The 26,315-nt window shown below is 55.3% G+C and overlaps 2 protein-coding genes across 2 annotated transcripts in view; both read right to left on the bottom strand.

Moving 5' to 3' along the window:
* CHKA (choline kinase alpha) overlaps nucleotides 1-26,071 on the bottom strand; it is a 38,404-nt gene extending 12,333 nt beyond the window's left edge. Inside the window, 3 exon segments of the mRNA XM_037517443.2 lie at nucleotides 12,207-12,318; nucleotides 25,765-25,858; nucleotides 25,861-26,071. Of these exon segments, the coding sequence (XP_037373340.1) occupies nucleotides 12,207-12,318; nucleotides 25,765-25,858; nucleotides 25,861-26,071 (417 nt within the window).
* LOC129146108 (uncharacterized) lies at nucleotides 23,330-25,288 on the bottom strand. Its single transcript, XM_054697440.1, has 2 exons — nucleotides 25,120-25,288; nucleotides 23,330-24,884 (listed from the first exon to the last, which is right to left on the bottom strand). Exon 2 carries the CDS (start codon nucleotides 24,666-24,668, stop codon nucleotides 23,628-23,630), a length of 1,041 nt encoding a protein of 346 aa, XP_054553415.1. The 5' UTR covers nucleotides 24,669-24,884; nucleotides 25,120-25,288; the 3' UTR covers nucleotides 23,330-23,627.
* Nucleotides 26,072-26,315: the final 244 nt, after the last annotated feature.

The following is a 26,315-nucleotide window of genomic DNA, read 5'->3' as shown; positions in this document are numbered from 1 at the left end:
GGGCCCGGGGGCTGGAGTAACTGAGGAGGTAGAAGTGGGCAGAGCAGGGTGAAGAGGCCAGTGGCCCTGTGTGGCTGGGGGATCGGGGGGCTGGGCCTTGCTCAGCTATCAACAGTGTTTCAAGTCAAGGGCCTGGCTGAAAAGGAGGGCCCGGCAGAGCCCAGAGCCACCGACGGGCACAGCAACACAACGCTTCCTCCCGACGCCACCACGGAGACACCAGCACAGGGGTACTGCACCTGCACCTTCACCTCCTGGCCGCCTGCACCACCTCATGGACCAGAGCAACAGACACGCCGTGTGTCCCGCCAGCAGCACGCAGCCCACCACCCACAGCCGATGAGGCAGGACAACAGGGAAAGCAGAGGAGGGCAGCAGATCAAGCGCTGCCAGCGGATCCTCCCTGGGCTTGGGAGGCAAGGTAAGAGCCGCAGGGGAGCAGGGAGCCAGGCTGTGGCAGTAGGGAGGGCATAGACAGGGGCGCCAAGGCCTGCAGCTCACTGCTGCGACAGGGTCAGGAAGATGCCCCGGAGCTGCACTACCCCCGTGCAGCCTGCCCCGCAGGGTCCAGCTCTGGGGAGAGAGCCTCAGAAGACGGGGTCAGCAGCAGACCCAAGCCCCCACACACAGGGCTTGGAGAAGAGACCCCGCCCCCTCCATCTGACAGCCACCGCCTCCCCGTGACCTGAAGGACCAGCTGCAGAACCCAAGCACCGCCTGCGCCCTGCGGCCCCGCGGGGGGAACATGCAGGTATAGAGCAGGACAGCTGCCGAGGCGGGGCGCCCTGACTGGGAGTGCGCCCCAGCGGGGGGGGGGTGGGCAAGGCGCAGCCAGTGCCCGTGCAGGCAGCAGGCGCAGAGCTGCAGTGCGCCAGTAAGGCGCCTCACGAGGTTTTGCAGCCATGGAACGTGAAGGGGAGGAACGTGGTGCTAAAAGCAAGACATGAGGGGAAAGCGTGGCCCCGTGGACGTGGCCTCTGGGAGAGCGTAATCAGATAGGAGGGTGGAGACAGGTGGGCGCAACGTTCTAGTCGAAGGGCCCCATCCGCAAAGGGCCTGTGGCAGGAAGAAAGCCGGTGGCTTAGGACACCTGGCGGGAAGCAGGGAGGGGAGTCGGCTGTGAGCCCGGGACCTGCCAGGACAAAGCCCACAGCCCGGCCTGAGCCTAGCAAGAGGCTGGCGCGGTCACAAGGGCACACGCCCTCGGACAGTGGGAGAGGGCCCATGAGGAGGGCGGTGGCTTGCAGGGGGCGCGAGGAGGTGGGGAGGAGCTCCGAGGTGCAGTTCGGAGGGAAGGCTACAGGCGAGGGCCCCGGCGGCCTGGCCTGAGCGGAAAGGACGGATTCGGAGTTCACCGTGACGGGGAGGAAGAGCTTGCACCCGGTGAGACACGCCAGGCGAGCCCCGTGGTCCCATGAGGGTGCAGGCTGGCAGGGCGCAGCCATCCGCTGGCGTAGAGGGGAACGCCAGGACAGGTCTGGGCCAGGAGCCTGGGGACAAGGGCCACCGACAGAGGGTCTCGGGCCTTCAGCGCTGAGGCCAGCTTGAGGACCAGCCTGGAGGGGGGATGGAGAGCGGGAGGGAGTGAGGGCCTTCCCTGGGGCGCGTGAGAGGAGGACGGAGGCCCGCGAGGATCCAGCCTTCCCACGGAGCAGCCCCCACTGCCACCAGGAGACACCAGGTCCACAGGCGGAAAGCTTGTGGGGATGACAAGATGGGGTCACTTTCTCCCAGCAGCGTTTCCTCGGGCCCCTGGGGCACATCCCGGCTCCGCTGCACCAGGACCTCAGAGCAGGGCCGTGCAAAGCCGTCCACGGACGTGCGAGAAGATGGTGGCACCTCCACTCTGTCACCTCACCCCTTGTCGCTTCTCTTCCTGAGCGTGTTTCATGCAGCCAGCAGCGTGGAGTCCGCTCAGAAGCCGTCTACTCCCTGGAGGGGCCGTCACTGGCCCGGACTCCCTGTCTCTGAGCTGGAGGGGACGGTGGCACCTCCACCCTCCAGGAGGCCCTCGGCGAGCAGCCGTGTGCACAGGCCTCCCAGCCTGGCGGCCTCCGCCCCAAGCGCTGCACAGAGAAGACGCGCAACCGCGGGAGGCAGCCCTGCCACACAGACGGGCAGGAGTGCAGGGCCCATGGCCGCCGCCTCAGCATTCGGCACCCCTCGCCCGCGGAGACGGACAGAAGACACCCAGAACCCCTACATGCGAATGGACTCCGAGCCCTGCAACGCGCTTGGCCCTGCCAGGCGGCGCCCAGCGGACAAGAGCCTGTTCCCCATGGACAGGACTGGGTGGGGGGTGGGGGTCTGGCCTGGGCAGCGCCGTCAGCCAGTGCCAGTTCATGCCTCAGAGGGAGGCAGAGGGCTTCATTACTTACTTGAAATTCATTTTCTTTTTGAGCCTGTTCGGCTCCCTCCTTATTACAGGACCTCTACAGATGAGAAAAAGCAAACACTTCCGGTGAGACGGGGAAGCGGAGCAGCCACCAGGACAGTCAGGGTGACAAGACCTCGCAGCTCTTGCCGGCATGTCCTGCCTGTCTCAGCTAAGGTGGGCGGGCGCAGGCCGAAAGCGCCCCACTGCGCCTGGCTCCAGCCCTCACACCCAAGGGCCACAGTGCTGCTGAGGCCTGAGGGCCGCACCTCGACCCTCTCCACGAGTCAAAGAGCCAGTGGGGCCCTCCCACAGGCCTCCCAAAGACCGTGGGCCAGGAGTCTCTCCAGCCGAGCTCCACGCCCTCCCAGGCCACACTAGCCCAGGACGGTGTTCTCCCCGCAGGAACCGGGGGTCCTGGCTGCGCTGAGACCACATCAGGTCCCCAAAATGCCTCTTTCTCTGGCTGACCCGCTAGCTCAGCCCATCACTAGCCCAGCTGAGTCTCTTCACCTCCCACCTCCAGAAAGGATCATGGGAACATAAACCTGTCCCTAAACTTATTTTACATGTGACGGCATTCAGGGTGCTTTCCACCACTTTCCTCAGCGAGATCAAGGCGGGGCGGCCAGGGCTGCCACTGTGACCACGCGACCTGGGGCCCGGCCCGGGAGCAGCTCCGCTCTCCCTCCAGAGCACAGGCACGTCTTTTCCCAGCAGCCCCATCCCCGGGGCTGCCTTTAAACACTGTCTTTAGTACTGGGGTGGGGAAAGAAAAGTTATGTCAAAATTTTATACTCAAATATTGCCTCTAGAAATATGTTCTTTCTTACAGTTAAATCAAGTCTGCTTAAGTCAGACTCAGAGGAAGGATCCTACATTTTTTTATGGTAAAAGATTCTTGACTATTCCATGAAAAACTTATCTTTCCACGCCACAGCTCTATCAGACACCTGCACCGAGGGCAGGACGTGTGGCCAGGGCAACCACCAGGCGGCAGCACCAGCCGTGCCCTGATATCCCAGACCTCCCCGGGCATGTTTTGTGTAAGTACTTGTCCTCGCTTACTCAAGACAAAGCAAATAAGACCCACACCCATGCTCACGAGGTGTCTGCACACAGCACGCACGTCTCCACACGCAGCAGCATCTGTAGCATGAAATGAGTGCACTTTGCACAGAAACACACTCAGGGGATTCGTCAGAGTGATCTGTGTTTCTCTGATGAAAGTTGTTAGAGGTTGGGGCCTCCCCGGTGGCACAGCGGTTGAGCGCTGGGTTGCGAAGCTGCCTGCAGCCTCTGCAGCGCCGGTTCAATCCCCGGCTGCTCCCCAGCCACCGGAGGAGGGTCCCGCATGGCGCGCAGACCTTTCCTGCCGCCCGCTGCTCCCCTCAGCAGTGTCCTTCGGTCCTTCTGCCTGCTCTGCTCCCCGCTCTGGCTCTGGTGAATCCTCTCACCCTCCTGAGCTTCTGACTGTACCCAGTGCTTGCATACATACATACATACATACATACATACATAAATAAATAAATCTTTAAAAAAAAAAAAGTTGTTAGAGGTTAAAGCCTGTTACTATGACAGCTATGAAAAGTAAAATACTACAGAAATGGCCTTGGCCGGAAGGCTCCAGGCATGAGGTGACAGCCCCAGGGAGGGGTAACTGGCTACGGAGCCTCACCCTGCCTGACCTCCAGGCGCTCTTGGGGCAGCAACTGTCACCTTGGCCTTGAGAAGACTAGCAATTCCTAATGAATCTTCTCTTATTTACTGCCCGTCCCCCACAGCACGAGCCCGTCCTGGTGCTTACTATGGAGCAGAAAGCAGGAGCTGTGAGCCCTTTCCGGGCCATGAGGCTCAAGGCACAAGCCTGGGCTCCCCCTTACACCAGGGGACTGACAGACTGAGGGGCGCCTCCCACCCCCAGCCCCACAGTGGGAAAGACCGGTGTTCACTGCGACACCGCACAGGTGGAAATGCATCTGCAGTATAGAATCCATGTGCTTTTCTCCCAGAGGAAATGAGGGCCATCACCTACGGCCTGCCACCTGATCTGCTGCCCATCCATGCCACGAGCAAAGCTTCAGGACAAAGGAGGAAGCTGCCCACCCGACTGCCTCTGTGTGTCGGGATTTGCCCTGCTGTCACCCCGTGCTGCCAGCGTCCCCGCATCCACTGTGAGCCGCAGCCAGAGCTACTGAGCGACGCACACCCTCCCCTGCCGTGAGCATGCAGCCCCACTGGGTGTGAACAAACGCCCCACCCCGCCCTGCTTCCTGCCCAGCCAGAGCCCCAGGGAAGGCCAAGCGGTTTCTGCCGAGCCCTGTTCTGTTTCTTCAGGACAGAATGTGCAGGCCCCATCTGGGGGAACAGAGAGCAAGACCAGGAGGTTCACACCAGGTAGAAACTACCAAAGGTGAGAGCAGAGGCCGCCTCCTGAGGTAAGCAGAGGCCCAAGAGGCCACAAAATTTTGGGTCCAGGAAGGGCTTACTCCGGACGCACATGTGGATCTGAAGATGCTCAATCCGCTGGGCTGAAGCAGCATGGCTCCAGTTCCTGGACTAACCTGCACGTTGATAAAGATGCTCTCTCCTAAGTTGTAAATAAAACTGAAAAACGTTTGCACTCACTAGAAGCCTGCACTCTGGCTACGTGGCTTTTAGTGACTACTGAACTCCGGAGGGGCCACTGCGGTTGTGTCTCCTCTCCTCGCCGTATTTAGACACCAGCTGAAACACGGAGGAAGGAATGCTGTGATGCGGTGAAACCAAAGTGAGGACCGGAGAGACAACCTGATCGGGAGCACCTGGGAACCACCCACTCTGGGACTCATAAGCAAGCGATTAAGATATCGATGCAAATATTAGCTAGACTCAACCTCCAGGCTCTAAGTGTTAGCAAGGAAGCGTCCACCTCTGGCCACCTCTCCACTACCACGGGCTATTTAGTGCTCGGGATTGAGTGCCAGGTAACCCCAAACCACCAGCATTTACCGCGAGAAGGCGTCCCTGGACAGTCACTGGCAGTCATGCTCATGTGGTCCCGGGGCACCAAGGGCTTTGTGCTGCACAGCCCGTGGCCCTGAGGACGCAGCAGCTCCGTGCTGGTTACCTGGCCACACCACTGTCTAGGAAAGAAGAGTCTCAGCACGGCGGGCAGCTCGGCGTCCTCCTGGTGGATCACCTGCTGGCGGCCAGCCCACCTGTCAGGTAAGCCGGGCAGGGTCTGGAGCTGCGGTGCTCTCTGTCATCCCCCAGTCTCCCTCTTCCTGGCTTCTAGGAGAACATTCTGGACTTACTGCCTTCATGGTTTCTTGCTGAATTTTCTGAAACTATTTCACAGAATACACTAAATGTGAGCGGACAAGGCAATAATTTAAAGTAGAGTTTAATGGCCATTTAACAAACACACAGATGCCTAAGAAGTTAAAAAGATCAGGGATTTCTGGCATCCTCCATTATTTTAAGGAACATTCTAACACACTCTGATCCTTTTCACGAACATTAACAGGAGACTAGAACTTCTCAGGGCTCCCGCACAGACATAAGCCAGCACACAGATGAGGGGAGGCAAAGGTCTCTTCAGGACCCACAATCTGTGTCTGATCCCAGGGAGGCGGCTGGCCTGAGGCAGCCCGTGCTTCCAAGGGGAAGTCTCTGGCAGAAGTGCGGGGGGGGGGGGGGGGTGATCTGCAAGCAACAAGCTGCCAGGAAGGGCGCCCCGCTCCCAGCCTGTGGAGCTGCCACTGAGCTTCCCAGGGGCGTGGGGGACCAGGCCGCGCCAGAAGGGGAGGATGCTGACGCAGGAGGTCAAAACAGAAGGCTGATCTCAAACTGACGGAAATGGCAGCACCTCCGTGGTGGCTCCTGAATAGTATGAAGGATGAAGCCAAGTACTGCCACTGAATGCTCTGGTGGAGGCCTGTGAGTTTCTAAAATTACTAAGTTTGTCATTTTCTATTGAGGGGACAGAAGGGATTTGCCCTGGACAAAACAGAACCCCCAACGTGCTTACCGTACAGCATCCTGGCACCGTAATCCCCAGCACAGGCTGTAGCGGGTGCTACATAACGAAAACATTGCAATTTTCATCTTAGAGATCATTTCTCGAGACCAAGAACCAAAAGCGAGCACACAGCCGTAGGCGCGCTCTGGCGGCAGAGGCCTCACCGCTCCACGGGCGTGTCTGTCACCTGGACACGGCCCCAGGCCGACAGCAGGCAAGTCTGCACACCGCCTCAAGGCCCGGCAGACTCCCCACCCAAGGGGCAAGCAGGGCCACACCTCCTGGCCAGCAGGCAGAAATGGGTATTGGTCTCATGCTGTCTGCCCCCAAAATTTAAGACCAGCAAGACAAAAGCACTTTGCATAGGTCAAAATGAGATGCAGTGGTTGTGGTTTATCTTATTTATCAAAAGAAACCACCAAAGCGGGTGCAGGAGAACCAGAGAAGGATTTGGCAACTTCCGTTGGAGAGTATTAGCTGAAGAAACACTCACTTAGACCAAACAGGAACAGGCAACACTAGCAAACATCTCTCTTCTGAGAGAGGCCCTCTAAGGTCCTGACCAGTACTTGAAGTACAGGAGGTTTCTGTGAGGAGAGTAAACATCAACTTAAACTCATGAGGTCCCTAAGAGTAAAAACGTAAACAAAGCAATTAAAACTCATGATGTTTCCCTAAGGCAGCGAGAAAACTATGTATACAGTTCACAGGACTCAGCCGAGGGACCCAGGCTTGCCCCATCCCCAGGACAAAGTGGGCGCTTCGCGAAGGTGAGGCGGCCAGCCCTCTGCGCGCTGGGTGCGGCCTCAGTTGCAGAGAAAGGTTTTTAAGTCATCAGTTTCTCAGTGGCCAAAAGCTAGCAGCAACTGTCTGTGTTAACACACTCTGCGGGCGGTTCTGTACGTGGCTGTAGTTTTCTTTCTTAGTAAGCTGGCGTCAGGAGAAACAGGGAAGATGACTTTGTTTTTTGGATTAAAGAGGCGTGGCCACACCCACTCTTTGGAATCACGGGCACATATCCGTCTCCGGCCTTTACGCCTTCAATTTTACTCTGGTTAGGGCTCAAACGCGCACCAATGTCAGCCTCTGTTACTCAAAACACAAAAATGTTTCCCAGACAATACTTGAGAGAGCCCAGGGCGCAGTGAGGGGTGCCGGTGCTCAGGGGAGGGCCGGCCGGCGCCCATCCCCGGGCAGGGGCAGAGCCGTCCTCCTGCACTTCCAGCAGCCGGCACAGGCCACGGGGCGTCCCACAGTCGGGGACAGCATAGGCAAGCGGGTGACCGCCGCCAGCCACACTGCCGGTCTGAGAAGGCTGCGACTGGGCGCTGCGGCGCACGGCCTCCCCCGCCAGGAAGGGGGACGGCAGCTCCGAGCCGGCCACCTCACTTCCGAGCCGGCCACCTCACTTCCGAGCCCTTCGCACGGGCAGAGGCTAAGCCGGCTCTTCTCCGAGCCTCTGCCCAACCGTCCTGCCTCCGCCAGGGCGATGTCAGCTGGATTTGGTGTCCGTCGTCTGCGCAGCCACTGAAAGGAACTGCCTCCTCGAAATGAAAATGATCTACTCAAAAGAGACACCGACAGACAGTTGCAAGCTCAGGCCCGTCTTCGGCGCTTGCTGTCTTCCTACAAATACACGGACAGTTCTGCCCCATAGCCGCGCCCGCCCGCTCTGCTCTCAGAAGGCCGTGCTGCCCCTCGTCCAACGCAGGACTGACTTTCTCTCGTTCCTCTGAGTCAGCACATCCTACACAAGACCCCAGGACGCGGTTTGGAGGCGCGTTTGTAGACACGAGCTGGAAGAGAGACTGTCTGCCGGGTAGCACCTGGGCTGCCCCCGCGGGCCTCCGCCAGCTGACAGAGGAGCAGGCGCCGCTCCAGAAGGAGGAGGTCGCCTGGGTCAAGCCTCAAGGAACGGCTGTAAATGCAAACTGGAAAAAATTTTTCTACTTAGTATTTGATTCTCAAAGAGGCAAAAAAAAAATTCACAAGCTTAGAACAAGGAGGAGGAAAACCAAGGCGGCGGAGCATAAAATTAAGCAAAAACAGCAACACGCTCAGAAGACACGCAGGTCTCTGCTCGGCGGCCCAGCCGTGCTCACACGGTGCACATGCGCGTGTAGAGGCGTGTGCGTGTTTTCCTCTAAGACGTTAGAAAGCAAAAAAAAATTTCAGCTTGTATTTAAATTATAAATTATATTTAAATTACATAAGAAGTATTTGAGTTTGTGTTTAATTCTGACTCCTCTTCATACACTGCTGAACGCGATGCGGTTTACTACGCGGGCTCTGTACTTGCTTCGCCACGTCTCGTAATGCACCCAGCTCTCATAAGCTGCTTTTCCCCGGCGAGCTCCTCGTGTGAGGGGCACAAGAGCTTAGTTGGCTACCGACAGGAAATGCCCTGCCACCACAGGCCAGATTCACTCCAAGGACTCAACTGCGAACCCACAGTGTCATTGCACCCATGGCCTGGAAAAAAGTGACTAGAAAAATTTTACACCATGTTGAAAATACCTGGGAAGGAATTTCAGCGTGGGGTAACCCCCTGGCAGAGCTCTAGGAAAGCTCGGCTGCTGCCTGGCTCGACTCCACAGTCCCCGTCTCTGCCTCCACTGCCCTTCTCCCCCATCACTGTTCAGAGCCCCTCCATGTGGGCCCTTGGGCTGTCAAGGTGATCAGTCCAGCCTGAACCCTAACTGCCCACACCTTCCTGCTAAACCCTACAGAGCTTGGGAACCAAAAATATTTAAATTTGAGGCTCTAGGATTCATAGTTTTATTAAGTTCAACCTTCAACCAAGAGTGCGCTGGAACTCTGAAGCAAAAGAACAGCATTTTTGGCAACAAAATTCAGCTTATAGTCTAGTAAGTCAATGGTGAGGTGGCTAAACGCTGCTCGCCTCCCTCTCTGCCCGACAGTTTCTACCCATCCCCAGTTCAAGCAGTTTCTACCCATCCCCAGACGGAGTTTCAGGAATGGAGACTAACATTCGTCTAATAAGAATGTAACTGAGGGGGGCCTCCCCGGTGGCGCAGCGGTTGAGCGCTGGGCTGCGAGGCTGTTCGCAGCCTCTGCAGCGCAAGTTCGTTCCCCGGCCGCCGGCAAGGGTCCCACAAAAAAAAAAAAAAAAGAATGTAACTGAGGGGTCTTCCCAGTGGTACAGCAGTTGAGTGCTGGGCTGGGAAGCTGCCCGCAGCCTCTGCAGCGCTGTTTTGATCCCTGGCTGCTGGGCGAGGGTCCCACATGGCGCACAGACCTCTCCTGCCGCCCGCTGCTCCCCTCAGCAGTGGACTTCGGTCCTTCTGCCTGCTCTGCTCCCCGCTCTGGCTCTGGTAAATTCTCTCACCCTCCCGCGCTTCTGACTGTACCCAGTGCTTGTATAAATAAATAAATAAATAAATAAATCTTAAAAAAAATGCAACTGAGAAGCCAACGTAGGGTGCCCCCACCTTCCACCCCCAAATTCAAACTTAGGTGAAACATACGCCAGTCTATGGCCTGTGAAGTTGATGCCACGTAAAGTGCTGTGACTATTCATTTTTCTGAGTCACCTAACAGTCTTTTTTTCCCTTTAAAAATTAATAGGGACACAGAATTATATTAAATTCTATTTCCAGACATTTCTACTGAAGTTAATGATATTACTAAAGTACCTCTGGGGGCCTCCGGGGTGGCGCAAGGGGTTAGGACGCAACCTATGAAGCTGTCCGCAGCCTCTGCAGCACGAGTTCTATCCCCAGCCAGGGAGCTACCCACATGGCACAGCATACCTCTCCTGGCTCAACCGCTGCTCCCCTCAGCAGTGTATTTCAGTAGATCTGCCTGTTCTGCTCCCCACTCTGTCTGGTGAATCCTCTCACCCCCCCACTCCTCTGGCCTGTATCCCAGTTCTTGTTTGCATAACTAAAAAATCTTAAAAAAAAAAAAAAGGTACCACCACTGGAAGAAAGTACTTTTAGGCTGCTACTTCTCAAAAAGGATGACATGGTAACAACTGGGGTGACTCTTCACTAGGGGCATGCTGGCCACCAGGCCCAGACAGACCGCCCCGTGCCTCCCACTCCAGAGATGGGCCGCCCCACACAGCAACACCAGCTCCATGGGACGACATCCATTTGCGCTAGTTAAAATCAAATAAAATTTCAAGTTCCATTGATAGTCACACCTGCCAAATGTCAAGAGTTGGACAGCACTGCAGGTGGCGACGGGCATCCCAGGCAGGCAGACCCAGACAGACCACCTCTGCCACTGCAGCACCGTGCCAGGGCGGGGGGGCATGCTGCAAACACTTCTATTTAAGCAAAAAATAGAGACAAATGCCTCATAAATCAGATCTGAACAAGTCTTACATCATATGCAACCCCAGCTGCTGGTAATTATTTTGAAATTGTGGCTTAAACAAAAGCCCACACCACCAGTGAGCAGAAATGGGGCGTGACTAAAGGAGAATATAAGCAGCCCTCAAAGAAACATAGCTAAAAAGACTGACCTCATTAAAAGTGCCGAGAGGACATTCATTGGATATTTCAAAAACTGTGCTTTGAAACTCAAATAAAAAACGAAGCTGCATGGCAAACCTCCCCAGGCCCAGGAAGCTCGGCGCCATCACCAAGGGGCCAGGGCTGGCCAACGTACCTAGCTCCACGGCCTCCAGACTGCTCACCGGCTCCAGCCCTGCAGGCCCGAGCGCCCACTGTCAGACGGTCAGGAGGCGGTCCAATGGAGGGCTCCCACATCATGACAATGTCTCAAAGGAACTAGACAGCCAACATTAACTTTAGGAAACATCTGATCAAATGATCACAGACATGGAAACAGCCAGCTATTTAGAGTAAACTCAAAGGGACTAATCTTTCAAAAAATTAAGTCAAAAACTACTCTTTAAAAATAAAAATGGGCCCTTTCATTTTTTTTTTTTTTAAGATTTATTTTTATACAAGAGCTGGGGTACAGGCCAGAGGTGCAGGAGGGTAACAGGATTCACCAGAGACAGAGCAGGGAGCAGAACAGCAAACGGACCAAAATACACTGCTGAGGGGAGCAGCGGGCAAGACAGGAGAGGTCTGCTTGCCATGTGGGTAGCTCCCTGGCTGACCGGGGATCCAACCTGCGCTGCAGAGTCTGCAGACAGCTTCACAGCACTGCGCTCAACCTGCTGCGCCACCAGGGAGGCTAAAAATGGGCCCTTTCAAAGAAAATTTAAATGTTATCAAAGTTCTACCAGAAATGTATCGACCAAATGTTTGTATATATGGTCAGCAAAATGCTAAAATGACGCAGATATTTAGGGGATCTTATACTTGTTAAGATAATTTAACAATTAAGGCATTTTACCAGAAAAGTGATTAAGTAATATAAAAACTAAGATTATGAATCTAACAATTTCTAAGTTTTAAAGAAATCTCAAAGGAAGGTGATGCATAAATCAGCTCCACAGAGACCGATCTTTGGCCACTGGGCCTACCCGTCACAGCTTTCTCAGTTCTGCTACAAAACACGCCTTCTTTACGCAGAATTCTACAAGCTAGTCAAAAATGTTAACAGGTGCAAAGCCCAAGCATCATCAAGCACTAGGAAAGATTTAACCAACATTAAACTTTTTCTGGGTATAAAATTGGGAATATTTATACTCATTTCCTAATAAATAAGAAGTGAACAGAAATTCACTTGAAATGGAAGCAGAAGTCAAGCCGCGAGGCCCAGGGAAGTCCCAAGCCACACACTAAAGCATCTCTAGCGTCACGTGGAAACAGCTCCCACAACCGCGCGGAGCACTTGCCCCTGAGGCTGGGAGGAGCAGGCTGGGAGCAGCTGCCCGGGACTCACCATCTTGAGGATGGCGCCGTAGAGCCGCAGGAGCACCTTCCGGGGCTCGTCACCGACGGGGGCCACGGTGTCAGGGAGGGAGCACTGGAACAGCATGTTGCTCAGGCCACCTCTGTGGAAAGACAAGGAAGGTAAGTGTCTGTGCTCTGGAGGTACGCGACGTCGCTCTCCTTAGGTAAGCGCATTGGGAAGTCGGGGCCTCTCAGCTCGGCTCCTCTCGGGGGTCCCTCTCGCCCGCCAGGGGGCCAGCTGCCACACAGACCTGTCCCTCCACAAGCACAAGCCCCGGGGGATCCCGCCCGCCACACCGAAGACCAGCGCTGTCTGTCTTTCTGGGGCACATTCTGGCTCAACTGCAGGTGAGACCTACCCAGGCACCCGCCTCTGGAAGGAGGACCTGAGAGCCCACTGGGTCCGCGATAATCCACAGCTCCCACGGTAGCCCCCATGGGTCACCTTTACGGCACCTCCTGGCTCCTCCACCTAAGAGCAGCTCCCAGGTAGACCCCTTCATTCCAGGGTTTTGACTCACAGGCTTCCCCCAAAACGTGTGACATTAACTGCTGATGGCGGAAACGGGGTTGCAACACGAGAGGATGAGTGGACGCGGCTCCCTGCCACCGAGCTGACCCCGCAAGACCGCCAGAGCGGGGACTGTCATGCTATGTCTCTCACCACAACTGTAAAGTGACGCGTGCTACAACATGATGAACCTTCAAAACACGATGCCAACTGCAAGAAGCCAACACAACAGGCCACGTGGTCTGTGATTCCTCCCCACGAGGCGTCCGGCACTGGATTGCTACGGAGACAGGCAGCAGGTAAGCTGCGAGGGCTGGGCAGCAGGCCAAAGAGGACAGGGTGTCTTTCTGAGGTGACAAAAATGTCCTAGACAAAAACATGGGGCCTCCCTAGTGGTGCAGGGCTTAAATCTCAGTGCTAGCAAGCTATTGCCAGTCACCGAGGCCTGAGTTTGATGCTGAGACCTGAGTTTGATCCCCTGCCAGGGAGCTACCCACAGGGCGCAGCAGACCTCTCCGGTCTCCCCGCGGCTCCCCTCAGCAGTGTGTTTCGGTCCACCTGCCTGTTCTGCTCCCCACTCTGTCTCTGGTGAATCCTCTCACTCCCCGCACCTCTGGCCTGTACCCCAGTTCTCATATACATAAATACATAAATCTTTTAAAAATCTTTCTTCAATGCCTTATTCAAAAGAAAAGCCATCACGAGTATCAGGGACCTCAGCAAGTCTAACAGGGAGGGCAGATGAGTTGGGAGAAAGCCCTGGGTGTTCCCCCCAAGCTGCTGTCACCTCTTGTACCCCACCAGCGCCTCCCCCAGACTCCACTGCACCACCCACCAGCCAAGGGCTCTGGCTACCAGGCAACCCAGCCCAGGCGACGGGCTCCAGGAGACGGGGCCCGCAGCAGGACCACACCGCGAGGCCTCGCCCTCCTTCCGGTCACACACGGCGGGGAGCGCAGGCGGGGGAGCAAACAGAAGCAGCACTGTTCTGTCTAAGCTGTGTGACCCCATTCAGAGCTCACCCGCACTCCTGCCAGAGCCCACAGCTGCCGGGCAGACATGCCCGGGGAGAGACCCTCCTGCGCCTCTGTGGGCCGCAGGCGTCAGTGGAAGGATGGAAAACGGTGATTATTTTTTGATGTCAAAATAAATCAAGCAAGAGCATTGTCAAGGAGGCCCCAAATTGTGAAAGGACACCCAGGAAGAGGCCAGTTACCAATGAGACAACATGAGTAAGAACAGGAAGGCAAGTGGAAAGAAATGCCAGAAATGAGCAAAATGACACAGTCCACTTCACCGTGTCGTTTGCGGCAACTCCTCCCAACCAGAAGCCCAGGAACTCGCAAGGATTTCAGCAAGTCTGAAACAACATGCTTTTCATCACCCAGGCTCAACATTAACAGCTTTGTAACTCACACTGCCACAGTGCGGGAGGCATGAGCTACTCACCTACGCAAACTATCAAACCCAGTGAGGAAAACACACTTAGTGTGCGAGCACCACAGGTGAGCCAGGCCGGGTGGGGGGAGGCGGCCCGCCCAGCTGAGCACCCCGCATCCACCACAGGCCCCACACCTCCCACAGCAAATGCACACACAGGAGTGCGGGGAGGTGTGGAAATAACCACGCCCATTTCTCATGTACAACTAATCAAGAATTAACTTACAATTAAGACGAGCAACTCGTCAAATGACAGCACATAAAGGAGAGCTTTTAAAAACACAGAAAGGAGGGCCTCCCTGGTGGCGCAGCGGTTGAGCGCTGGGTTGCGAAGCTGCCCACAGCCTCTGCAGCGCCGGTTCGATCCCCAGCTGCTCCCTGGACACCGGAGGAGGGTCCCACATGGCGCGCAGACCTCTCCTGCCGCCCGCTGCTCCCCTCAACAGTGTACTTCGGTCCCTCTGCCTGCTCTGCTCCCCGCTCTGGCTCTGGTGAATTCTCTCACCCTCCCGAGCTTCCTTTTTTTTTTTTTTAACTTTTTTTTTCAATAGAGGCATTTTTTTTTTTTATTATTTATTTGTTTGTTTGTTTGTTTTGTTTATACATGCACTGGGTACAGTCAGAAGCGCGGGAGGGTGAGAGAATTCACCAGAGCCAGAGCGGGGAGCAGAACAGGCAGAAGGACCGAAGTACACTGCTGAGGGGAGCAGCGGGCGGCAGGAGAGGTCTGCGCGCCATGTGGGACCCTCCTCTGGTGGCCGGGGGGCAACCGGGGATCGAACCGGCGCCGCAGAGGCCGCGGGCAGCTTCGCAACCCAGCGCTCAACCGCTGCACCACGGGGGAGGCCCCCGAGCTTCTGACTGTACCCAGTGCTTGTATAAATAAATAAATAAATCTTTAAAAAAAAAAAAAAAAACACACAGAAAGGAGAGCCTCCCTGGTGGCACAAGGGGTTATGCACCACACTATAAAGCAATCCACAGCCTCTGTAGCACGAGCTCAATCGCCAGCTGGCCAGGGAGCAACCCACATGGCGGGGCAGACCTCTCCTGTCTTGCCTGCTGCTCCCCTCAGCAGTGGATTTTGGTCCATCTGCCTGTTCTGTTCCCCACTCTGTCTCTAGTGGATCCTCTCATCCCCAGCATCCCTGGCCTGTGCCCCAGCTCTTGTGTGCATAAATAAATCATTTAAAAAAAGTTTTAAAAAAATGGAGAAAAGGGGTCTCCCTGGTGGCGCAAGGGGTTAAACACGGTACTATCAGGCAATCCGCAGTCTCTAAAGCATGAGTTGGATCCCTGGCTGGCCAGGGAGCAACCCACATGGCGCAGCAGACCACTTCTGTCTCGCCCGCTGCTCCCCTCAGCAGTGTGTTTCAGTCAGTCTGCCTGTTCTGCTCCCCACTCTGTCTCTGGTGAATCTCTCACCCTCCCGCGCCTCTGGCCTGAACCCCAGATCCTGTATGCATAAATAAACAAATCTTTAAAAAAAATTAGAAAGAAAGTCTAAAACAGCAGATGATCTAGAAATTTTGTTGGCCCAGAAATGGGATCTCTCAGTGAACCACGTAAAGAGGAACTCAGCAAGCTCCACTCTTGTTTTCAAAACAAAAGCCACTCCATGAACTAAAGCCTGGCACTAGACACCGCCTCCCACCCCAGTTCTCCCAGCTGAGGTGACTCATGCCTTCCTAGTGTCAAAGTCTTCTTAGGGCGACAAGTCATCCAAATGACAAGTCGAATATGGACCCAAGTGCTCCAGGCACGTGGTCCGAGCGGGTGCCCAGGCGGGCAGACTGTTCTCGTTCAAGGCGACCAGTTCTGGAGCTTCCAGACCAGTTCACGTTGCTTACACCAAAACACCGGTTACAAAAGACTTCAAAATTCTGATCTGAAGAGTTTCAAAAACAGTTTTAATACCAATTCAAAATGGTGGCTACCCATGGCAAAGAAAGTTTTAGGTTTATCTAACTGACTTATTCTGCCCCACCGTCCTTCTCACCGAAGTGGCCTTTCCAACAGAAGCCAGCAGTCCCACACGAAAAGGCGTCCCAGAGAAACTGACGTGTTGCCTACAGCACAAAACTCTGAGATGTGGCAAAGCCCAAAATCAATCGAGTTCCTCTGAACTTACCACAATGCCCTCCCGGGCCTGCTCGCTCACGGCCAGCACACCATCCAGTTAGTGTGCAGCTGTGCCACTGGTCTGGAGACTTTCAGGAAGAGAGGTAAAATGGAGATCCCCTCACCACCCCCCAACTAAGCGAAAGAGGAAACCCCTCTGGGGAACACAAGTCCGCCACCCTTGAGGCCTGGCTACGTGTTGGGAGGCCAGGGGCAGCACCAGCGCCCCCCACTGGCACAAAAAGCCCAGCACTACCGTGAGCAGTAGAGGAGGTTCTGGGGGGCCACCCTCCCTCTAAAGCTGGGTCATCCGCCTTCTGGCCAGGAGGCCACAGCGTCAACCCCCCCCGGACTGTTCACCTACTGGCCAACAACATCAAAACAACCATCAGGAACCAGCCCTGAAAACTTATTCAAGGGAGAGTTCATGCCGACCATAAATCAACTCCGTGTGTGAGAGGACATCAAAGGGCAAAGCCAACGTGGTGAGAGCCTGGGGCTTCTGCACAGCGGCTCGGGCCCTGGCCAATGCCCATCCCGTCCTCAGAACGGCGTCTGTGGTGGGCAGCAGTTGGTTGGTCATTTTTGCTGAAAAAGTTGTAAGGTGAACAGAGAGGTGAGAGCCTCAGAGCTAGGAAAGTGTGGAAACCCTTTATCTGACAGAAGATCATGGTCGAAAGTTCTGGAGTGAAATCACCCAAGCAGGTAGCAGGTGACCCTGATAGCATCTTTCATCCAGCATCATGTATACAAAGAGCTCCACAACTGACCTGTCTCCTGTGTTTGGAGACCAAGCAGGCCTAAAGGGGTTTACGCAAGGTCTTGACCATACCGTTCCTCATGTCAAATACCTATTTTTTTTTTTTTTTACAAACTTGAAATTACAGTAAACTATACGTAACACGCTAATTAGCCATGTCCACCTTTTCCAGAATTCTCCGTCACAAACGGATCCCTGTGCCCATTAAACACCAGCCTCCACCCCGCCCTCCACACTGGCACCCCCAGTCTGCTTTGTCTCCGTGGACCTGACCCCCAAGGGAGCTCACACAGGCTACTGCGCTGCTGCCACGCCACCTCACCCCTCGCCCCGCGGGTGGCACGGGAGACCGTCCCTTTAAGGCTGGCTCCTGTGTGGCTGTATGCAAATGCTTCCTGGTCCTTTGCTCAAACACATTCGTGCACTTTTAACCTTTTGGAAGGGGATTCACCTGGGCTGAGTCAGCCCACTGCTCAGACAGCACACCTGAAGCTGCTTGGGCCCCAGAGGCTTTTCACCTGCTCAATAATGCGGGCGGACCTGCACCTCACCAAGCCCGCACCGACCAGGCCCGCACCCGACCAGCCGTGCTTGCGGACAAGCACAAAGCCACTGTCCACCAGTGAGACACCGGGCGCCAGCAAGACAGCACCCAGCCCAGCCGACGGCCCTGAGGTATAGGGCCTGGGTCCAGGAGTTTCAAGAGCACCATCAACAAGTCGAAGTGACTAGAAAGAAAATAAAAATGGCAATATAACCATAACCAGTATCACAGCAAGAAAAGGAATCTCAAGTCCACAGGGGGGGGTGTGTGGGAAGAGAACACACATGATACCAAAATGGCACAGAACAGAGACAGCAAATGAAATAAGGGGGGGAAGCGTGCTGCGGACCAGCGCAGCGGTAGACTAGCAAGGCCGACCCAGGGATGAGAGACTGAGCAGGGTGGTCAAGGATTCGGCAAAAGAATGACAGACAGACACACTTCAAGAGTGAACATCTGACTGTCATGTGCTCAAAATCAACGTACATTTTTATACATTTCTTAAAGCATTACATCATACAATTTCTTGCCATAGAAATGACATGATATTCTTTCTCAACAGAATTCAACCACACGATATAATAGACTTAGAATTACAACAAGTTATATTTTAACTAATGATTGATCATGGATTACATTCTTTGTGGTTAGAATATAGTTCCTGCCTAAACCAGTTAAACCAGTTATTTGATTATACCTTATAATTATAAGTACTATTATTATTATAATTATTATAATATATAATTATATAATATAAAATCTATATAATATATATTATATTATTATAATTATTATAATTATAAGTACTACTATTATTATTATTTGGGAACTGGCCGCCTATTTAACTGTTTTAATATTTTATATTAGGTTGATTGGTATTAATTAAATGCTTGCAAGCTTATATATATTAATCAGGGTTACTTTAAGGAGATCGCCAACAAGTGTTTTTTATTTATGATTATTTTAAGGGATGTGTTGACTGTTGGAGGAAGCTGCTATATTATTATTCATATATAATTGTCAACTTGTTTGTTAACTGGATATCAGGTAGCCGAATTTTTTGTGGTTATACATTAAACAGTAACTTTTGACTCATTACACCATTATACCTTAACTTAGGAGAATAAAAGCAATATAAGGAAGAAAAAACATTTAAAATTACAGAGGTCAGCAAGAGGGTATGTAGAAACACAGGGGGTAGTTGTTGCTACGGCAGGAGTGTTTGTGGCACTCAATCTTCTTAGCATCTGATACGTCATCTGCAGCAATCTTCTTGGGGGAGCAGGTGCAGCGTGTCCCTCCCGCGTGCTCGGCGCCTTGACCGTGCTGAACAAGGACCAGATTGGTTTCACCTAAGTTCTTCCGCGGGAGGGGGTCCCGCAGAAGTGAGTTTTTGCAAAATTTCTTTTTTCTTTTTAGCAAAGTTTCTTCTAAGCATCGAAAACTCAACTGAAAACAACCACAGCTGGATTCAAAAGAAAAAACCTACTTCAGTAAAATGACAGCACCGGCACACAGGGCACAGGAGTGGGGCATCCCCCAGTTCGCTGAACACCAAGCCGGGGCAGAATCAAGAGAACAGGCTTCCCGGGAACGCGGGCAGAATCTGCGAGGACTTGGGCAACTTCCTGAGGCCCCGCAGTCGATCTCTAGCGTGAAATACAGCGGCGCTCACGGCACAGCTGCGCCCCCCGGGCACCCGATGCCAGGCCAGTCCCGGAGCAGCCAGGAGGAGAGTGACCAGGACTGCAGGCTGAGCTGGGGGAGAAGGGGCGGGTCCTGTACACGGCTGGGTGTCCTGCGGCACCCCTGCCCTCTACCCACGGGGTGCCAGGGCGCCACCGCCGGCTATACGAGCAAGAACAGGGACGTGCAATGTTACCTGGGGCTCGGCAAGAAGCACTGCCTCTACCCTCTCAATGACTGTGTTCCTGTCCAGACCATGGAGCGCCACCCGATCCCCTGGCCAGTTCCCAGCCCACCATCTTGCACCCTGCTCAGCACCACCTCTCCCTCTGGGCTTGCCTGCCTCTCAACAGCACACGCATTTCTCACTTGCCCAGAGTGAGCAGAGTCACCTCCACACCACCAGCTCTCAAATCCTTCCCTCTTTTCCATTCTCATTGTTTCTGCCCAAATGCAAGTCCTCCCTACCCCAGCAGACAGCCTCCTCTCTCACCGCTGGGCTTCTTGGTCTGTCTCCCCTCAAAGGTAGCCCTCAGGTCACCTCAGGAAGTGTTCCTAAAATACCACTTCCTGGGAACACAGCATGCCACTCTGCCCACTCTCCCTATCAGAAAGGTCCTTGCACCTGTCAGGGCTCAGGGGTGCTCCCACTTTCTCCACAAGTGTCCACTCTCTCCTGCCCGCGCCTCCTCTGGGCCTCAGCATTGTCAGTCCTTCCTCACTACCACTGTGATCTCAACAGCAGGCGTTTCAGGCACAGGGAGATGTGCAAGTATGCCCGCAAGGCCGTGTAAGCACCCTCTCCTCCAGATGCAAGATGACTCCTGGAAAGCTAAGGCTTCAAGGGCTGGGGCAGCATGAGATTCCCTGCCAGCCAACAGACGGGAGGTCCGGGGTGGGGGGTGAGGCTAGCGGCCAGGGCTCCCTGACAAGGAACACCAGGAAGGAGAATGGCCATCAGTACAGGAGCTACACAAGCCAGACTCTAAACTGGGGAAAGAAACCTCCAGATCTAATCAGCAATTAGGGCAAGGTTGCAGGATACAAGGATAACATACAAAAGGCAACTGGTTTCCTCTAAACCAGCAATGAACAAGTAGAAATTAAAATTAAAAATGCATTACAGGGCCTCCCCTGGTGGCGCAGCGGTTGAGCGCTGGGCTGCAAAGCTGCCCACAGCCTCTGCAGCGTCAGTTCGATCCCCGGCCACCAGCGAGGGTCCCACATGGCGTGCAGACTTCACCTGCCGCGCCCACTGCTCCCCTCAGCAGTGTATTTCGTCAGCCTGCCTGTTCTGTTCCCCGCTCTGACTCTGGTGAATTCTCTCACCCTCCGGCGCTTCTGACTGTACCCAGTGCTTGTATGAATAAATAAATCTTTTAAAAAAAAAGGCATTACCAATTTAAATTAGCACAGCTCCCACCCCCACCCCCCGCCAAAAAAGTTAAACATTAGGGATAAATCTAACAAAGCATGCATCAGAACATGACCACAAGCACAGAACAAATGGAAGACATCAAAGAACCAGGTAAACGGAGCGCCTCCACGTCCACAGATGGGGACGCCACGTCGTCACGAGGTGAGTTCTCTGCTCCACCCACAGGGCCGTGCAGTTGCAACCAAAATAAATCCCAACAAGTTATTTTGTGGATTTGACAAACGGATTCTAAAATTCACATGGAGAGGCAAAGGGCGCGGAATGCCAGCACAGGACTGAAGAAGAGTGAAGTCTCAGGACGAGCCACGTGAGACGGAGGACATGTTACACCGGCAGCAACAGGGCAGTGTGTGCTGGCAAAACAGACAGATCACTGCGTAGAACAGAAATCCCCAAAACTGCTTTACAGAAACAGCTGACCTGACGGAGGAGCAAAGGCAATTCGAAGGAGAGAGAACAATCTTTTCAACAAAGGGTGTTCAAACAGTGGGACCTCCCCCACAAAAATTGTCTCAAAAGTGGATCACAGGCCTAAGTGTAAAATGCAACCCTAGGCGGTGCCACAGGAAAGCAGCTCGGGACGCAGGGCAGACTTTCCATCCACAGCACGAAAGGCACCATGCACGAGAAGCCACCGACAGGTTAGACTTCCCCAACATCGAAAACCTCTCTGCAAAAGACACTGGCAAGGACACGAAAAGACAAACTGGAAGAAAATATCTGAAGGACTTATCTGATAAAGGGCCAAAATATTCAAGAACTCTAAAAAGCCAACCTTAGGAAAATGAAGACGAGTAACAAGCAGACAGATCTTCTCCTTGTGAGAAGTGCAGCTCCAGGCCAAGCCGCGTCTGTCTGGGGAGGGAAGAAACAGTCTCCGGCACCCAGAGCGGCTTCTCAGGTGAGGGGCTCTGGAGAGGTGTGTAGGATCCCGTGTGGCCGGCCCTGAAACTACCCCAGATTGTAGTATCTAGCATGTCCCTTTGGTCCTCCTGTCTGTCATCAACACCTGGAGCGCGTCAGTGAGTGTTTTGAGCAAACCACGAAATACCTGCAGCAATGCCCTGGAGCCTGAAATGATGTACCGCCCTCTTCGCATAAAGTTGGCACTTCTGTTGCTCCCACCAGAAATAAAGACTTTAATTTTTTCAAAAAAAAACCACCACCAGCAGCAGCAGCAGGAGGTCTGAAGAGATCCCCGGTGCAGACGAGCGCAGAAGACCAGCGAGCCCGAGGAAAGGTGGGCGAGACCAGCCATCACTAGGGAGCTGCAAACCGCCACGCGGCAGACACCCCCAGAGGATGTCCACAGCACAGGGCACAGGAGGGCACGGAGCAGCAGGCCCTGCTTCGCTGCCGGCGGGAAGGGCGATGTCTGGCAGCTTTTCGGGACTTGGCGCAATAGGCTCAGGCACGACCCAGCCATCACACATTCTTCCATATTTACCCAAATGAACTGAAAACTCACGTCCTCATAAAAATCTGCACACGGGGCCTCCCCGGTGGCGCAGCAGTTGAGCGCTGGGTTGCAAAGCTGCCTGCAGCCTTTGCAGCGCCAGTCCGATCCCTGGCCACTGGCGAGGGTCCCACATGGCGCAACAGACCTCTCCTGCCGCACACGCTGCTCCCCTCAGCAGTGTATTTCTGTCAATCTGCCTGTTCTGCTCCCCGCTCAGGCTCTGGTGAATCCTCTCACACTCCCACGTTTCTGACTGTACCTAGTGCTTGTATAACTAAATAAATCTTTAAAAAAAAAAAAAAGTATATAATTTTTTGAAGTAGAAGACACCTGAGGCACTAAATGTTCACAGTAAAAAATAAAAAACAAGGGCCTCCCTGGGGGCGCAAAGGGTTAAGACACAACCTATGAAGCTGTCCGCAGCTTCTGCAGCACAAGTTCAATCCCCGGCCAGGGAGCAACCACATGGCGCAGCAGACCTCTCCTGTCTCCCCGCTGCTCCTCTCAGGAGTGGATTTCAGTCAGTCTGCCTGTTCCGTTCCCCACTCTGTCTCTGGTGAGTCCTCTCATCCCCTGCACCTCTGGCCTGTACCCTGGCTCTTGTGTGCATAAGTAAATAAATCTTGAAATAAATAAACAAAAAACAAAGTGTAAATGAAACTTTACCTTAAAAAATGAAACTAAAGCTCTCCTGTGTGACATAATTTAGTCATCACCCAACTACAACAAAAAAGTAAACCAAGTAGGGAGTTTTAGTATCATTTTCCCAAAAACCTTTATGAAGATCCAATAAAGCACCCCCACTCCCTGCTCCACTTTCACTGCGTAATTTCATGAACTCGGCCAGTCTCTTCAAGCGTCTCTGTCTTTTGACATTTAAGTGATCTATTTTGGTTTTTTTAAAAGATTTATTTATTTATGCATACAAGAACTAGGGTACAGGCCAGAGGTGTGGGGGGTGAGAGGATTCACCAGAGACAGAGTGGGGAGCAGAACAGGCAGACTGACTGAAATCCACTGCTGAGGGGAGCAGCGGGCAAGTCAGGAGAGGTCTGCTGCACCATGTGGGTAGCTCCCTGGCCGGGGATGGAACTCGTGCTGCAGTGGCTGCGGACAGCTTCACAGGCTGCGTCGTAACCCCTGCGCCACCAGGGAGGCCCTAAGTGATCTATTCTGAAGGGCACAGGGCGTTATCCTCTCTTCAAATTTCAACCATCAGTGGCTGTCTGAGGATGAGTTGAGACTTAACAGTTCTCAAACAGTTCTTTCATCAAACTTTATGTAATCTCACACTTTTGCAAGATTTGCGATTTCATTTCACAGCTGAATGTGCCTTTGTAAGGCAATGAGAGTGGTAACAAACCTTTGGAGGGGTGGGAGGCAGGGCCAGGGTTAGGCTGAGAGACTGGCCTGGTTGAGTCTTTGAGGAACCGGCCTGGCAGGGGCAATTTTCACGTTAGGTGACCCCGCTCCTGCCTGCACCACTCATACTCCCAAGGGCAACCACAAGTCTGATAACAAAGATCCCTGTCAGCCCTTGGGAGAACAGCACAGACCCTCAGATAAAATCCAGTGCCCACTGGGAGCCGAGCATGAGTCTGGGGCAGGAGACACAGAGAAGAGCATGATGCGCCCTCTGGGGGTTCAATCTCACGCAAGAGTTGCAGGAAAGGTATGTGCGAGGAAGAGCTGAAGGAGACATAAATGAGAAAGAAGACAGTTCTGGTTCTCTGTAAGTTAGGCCCAGAAGGGAGCCCAAGGTTGCCAAGCAGAGAGCACAGCAGAGAGGCCTGGAGACAGAAAACACAAGGCTCACTCAGGAAAGGCAGGCCCCGAAATGCTCCCAATGAAGGGGAAAGAGTGATTCTAAAACAATTAAAAAAAAAAAAAAAAAAGAACCACTGTAGAAAGGTAGGCCCAGGCCCCCGTCGGGAGCAGGGAAGCAGCTGGACTCTCTTCTCCAGCAGCAGGAAGCCACGTACACTTCTAAATGGGTGTTGACAAACCCCTGGCACCAGGCCACAGGCCAGGCTGGAGGGGAACGCCAAGTGCAAGGATCCCCTGGGCACCCGCGCCCAGGCTCCAGGCAAGGACTGCGGGCAGGCCTGGACCCAAAGCAGCAGAGGGGCAGAGAAAAGAAAGTCTGGTGGGAAAAATAGTTCCCCAGGCCTCACTTGCTGCTGCGGGCAGAGGAGGGGAGCCTGGGAGTGCTCAGGCTCCGGGCCAGCAGGTGCCTCAAGAGGAGAAAGCAGGAGAAGCACCTTCCTGGGCGGGGAGGAACAGGAGGGGATAACGTGGGGCAGACTGGAGGGGAGCAGCTGCAGAGCAAGGTCACCAAGCCACGGCAAATGGACCAGCACACAGCAGAAAGCGGGGGCTGGACAAGTGACCAGGAGTGTCAGGAACAGGAGCCAGCTGGAGCCGGAGTCCCGCACGGGGCCACTGAGTTTCAGCCAAGTGACCCTGTCCCCACGGTGCCACCGCGTCTGCATCAAGCTGGGCACCGCCACGTGCCTAAAATCACCTCTTTTCTCTTTATTAAACTCATCCTACAAGTACAGTTTACTCCAGGAAACAAGACTGAGAGGCAAGGTATACGCCACGCATTACTCAAAATGGTCTCCGCGCCCAAAGGAAAGCTACGTCTCCCAAGGCTTCCAACTCCTGGAGAAAAACAGGACATCCTCCGTGCTTTTAAAATGACGCATCTGAGCAAAACAAAGGTTTCACTGATGAGCAACCTTCACGGAAGGCCCGGAGGCTGCGTCCAGGGTGTGGGGATGGTCCAGGCTAGCAGGCACTGGCCCGGGGCCGACATTCACCGGGATGGCTCCTTTCATTACCGGGGGCGGCCTCTGTCCTGTGTCTGGGCATCGTCAGGCCCAGCTACGGGTGCAACCAAGCTCTGGTGTCTCCTGAGGCAACTCGGGATGAGCTACGCACCTCGGGCTTTCTTTCCTCTGCTTTCTACCAGCCGCCTTGGACTCTCAGGGCCGGACGCCTCTGTGACAGGCGGGGCTGGTTAATCCTGCTGCAGAGGCTCTGGTGGGCTGCGCACGGGAGAATCAAGTGACTGAAACTGCATGTGGGGTTCACTGCCGACAGCGGGGGGGCGGGGGGGCAGCCGGGCGGCCGCGCCGCAGGAAAGCAACGAGCAGAAAAACCGACGCTGTGACAGCCCAAGCGGGGGCCCCGCGAGCCCCGAGGGCTGCCCCGGCGGCAGCTGCAGACAGGCCGGGGTCCCGCGGCCGCGCCCCGCTCGCCGCAGCGTTTCAGGGGGTCCGGCCCCGGCACCCGAGGGCGTCACGAGCGCGGCGTCTTAGGGCGGCCGCGGCCCCCCAACCCCGCAAGGACTCCCCGAGGCGCTTCTCCAGCTCCGCAGACACCCCTGGGCGCGCGCCCCTGCCCCCCGGGGCGGCGGGTCCCCAGGGCGCGCGGACGGCGGGGCCCGGCGGGATGGCGGCGGGGCTCGGGAAAGGCAGTTTGGGGGGCAGCCCCCGCCCCCCGCCCCCCGCGTCACCCGACCCGCCCGGCCCCGCCCCGGCCCCTCGCGTCACCCGACCCGCCCGGCCCGCCCGCCGCCCCGACCTGACGACGCTGATGTGGAACTGGTCCTCGCGGAGGCCGCGCCAGGCGCCGGGCAGGAACTCCCGGCACCACAGATAGGCGCGGCGGCGCGTGCGGGCTCGGGCTGCTCGGCCGGCGCGGGCGGGGGCGCGGGCGGGGGCGCGGGCGGGGGCGGCCGGCCGCCGGGCGGCTTGGGCTCGGGGGCGCTGGCGGCGCCGCGCGGCGGCCCCACGCCGGGCGCCGCGGCCGCGCTGCCGCCGCCGCAGCCCAGCAGCAGCCCGAGCGGCGAGGGCTCCGCCTCGCCCCCGCTGCAGAACTTGGTCTTCATGCCCGGCGGGCGCGGGGCGCGGCGGGCGCGGGCGGACGAGGCGGCTGCCCTGTGCCCGCCGGCCGCGCCGCCTCCTCTACGGCGCCGCACGCGGAGCGCCGCGTCACAGCCCGCCCCCGCGCTCGCCGCCGATTGGCCGGCGCCCGCCGCGACGCCGCATCACAACCGCCGCCGCCCTCGCCACGCCGCCTCCCCATTGGCTGCGGCGGCGCGGGGCGGGGCGGCGGGGCGGGGCCTCGCGGGG

Source organism: Talpa occidentalis, unplaced genomic scaffold, assembly GCF_014898055.3.
Source record: "Talpa occidentalis isolate TD23 unplaced genomic scaffold, MPIMG_talOcc4v2.1 talOcc4.17, whole genome shotgun sequence".
Taxonomy (NCBI): Eukaryota; Metazoa; Chordata; class Mammalia; order Eulipotyphla; family Talpidae; genus Talpa; species Talpa occidentalis.
The sequence above is the reverse complement of the archived record's forward strand: the minus strand, read 5'-3'. Positions and strand labels throughout refer to the sequence as shown.

Bases quoted from the DNA above. Each gene is read 5' to 3' on its own strand.
- LOC129146108 (XM_054697440.1), bottom strand. From the start codon at position 24,668: ATGCAGACGCGGTGGCACCGTGGGGACAGGGTCACTTGGCTGAAACTC.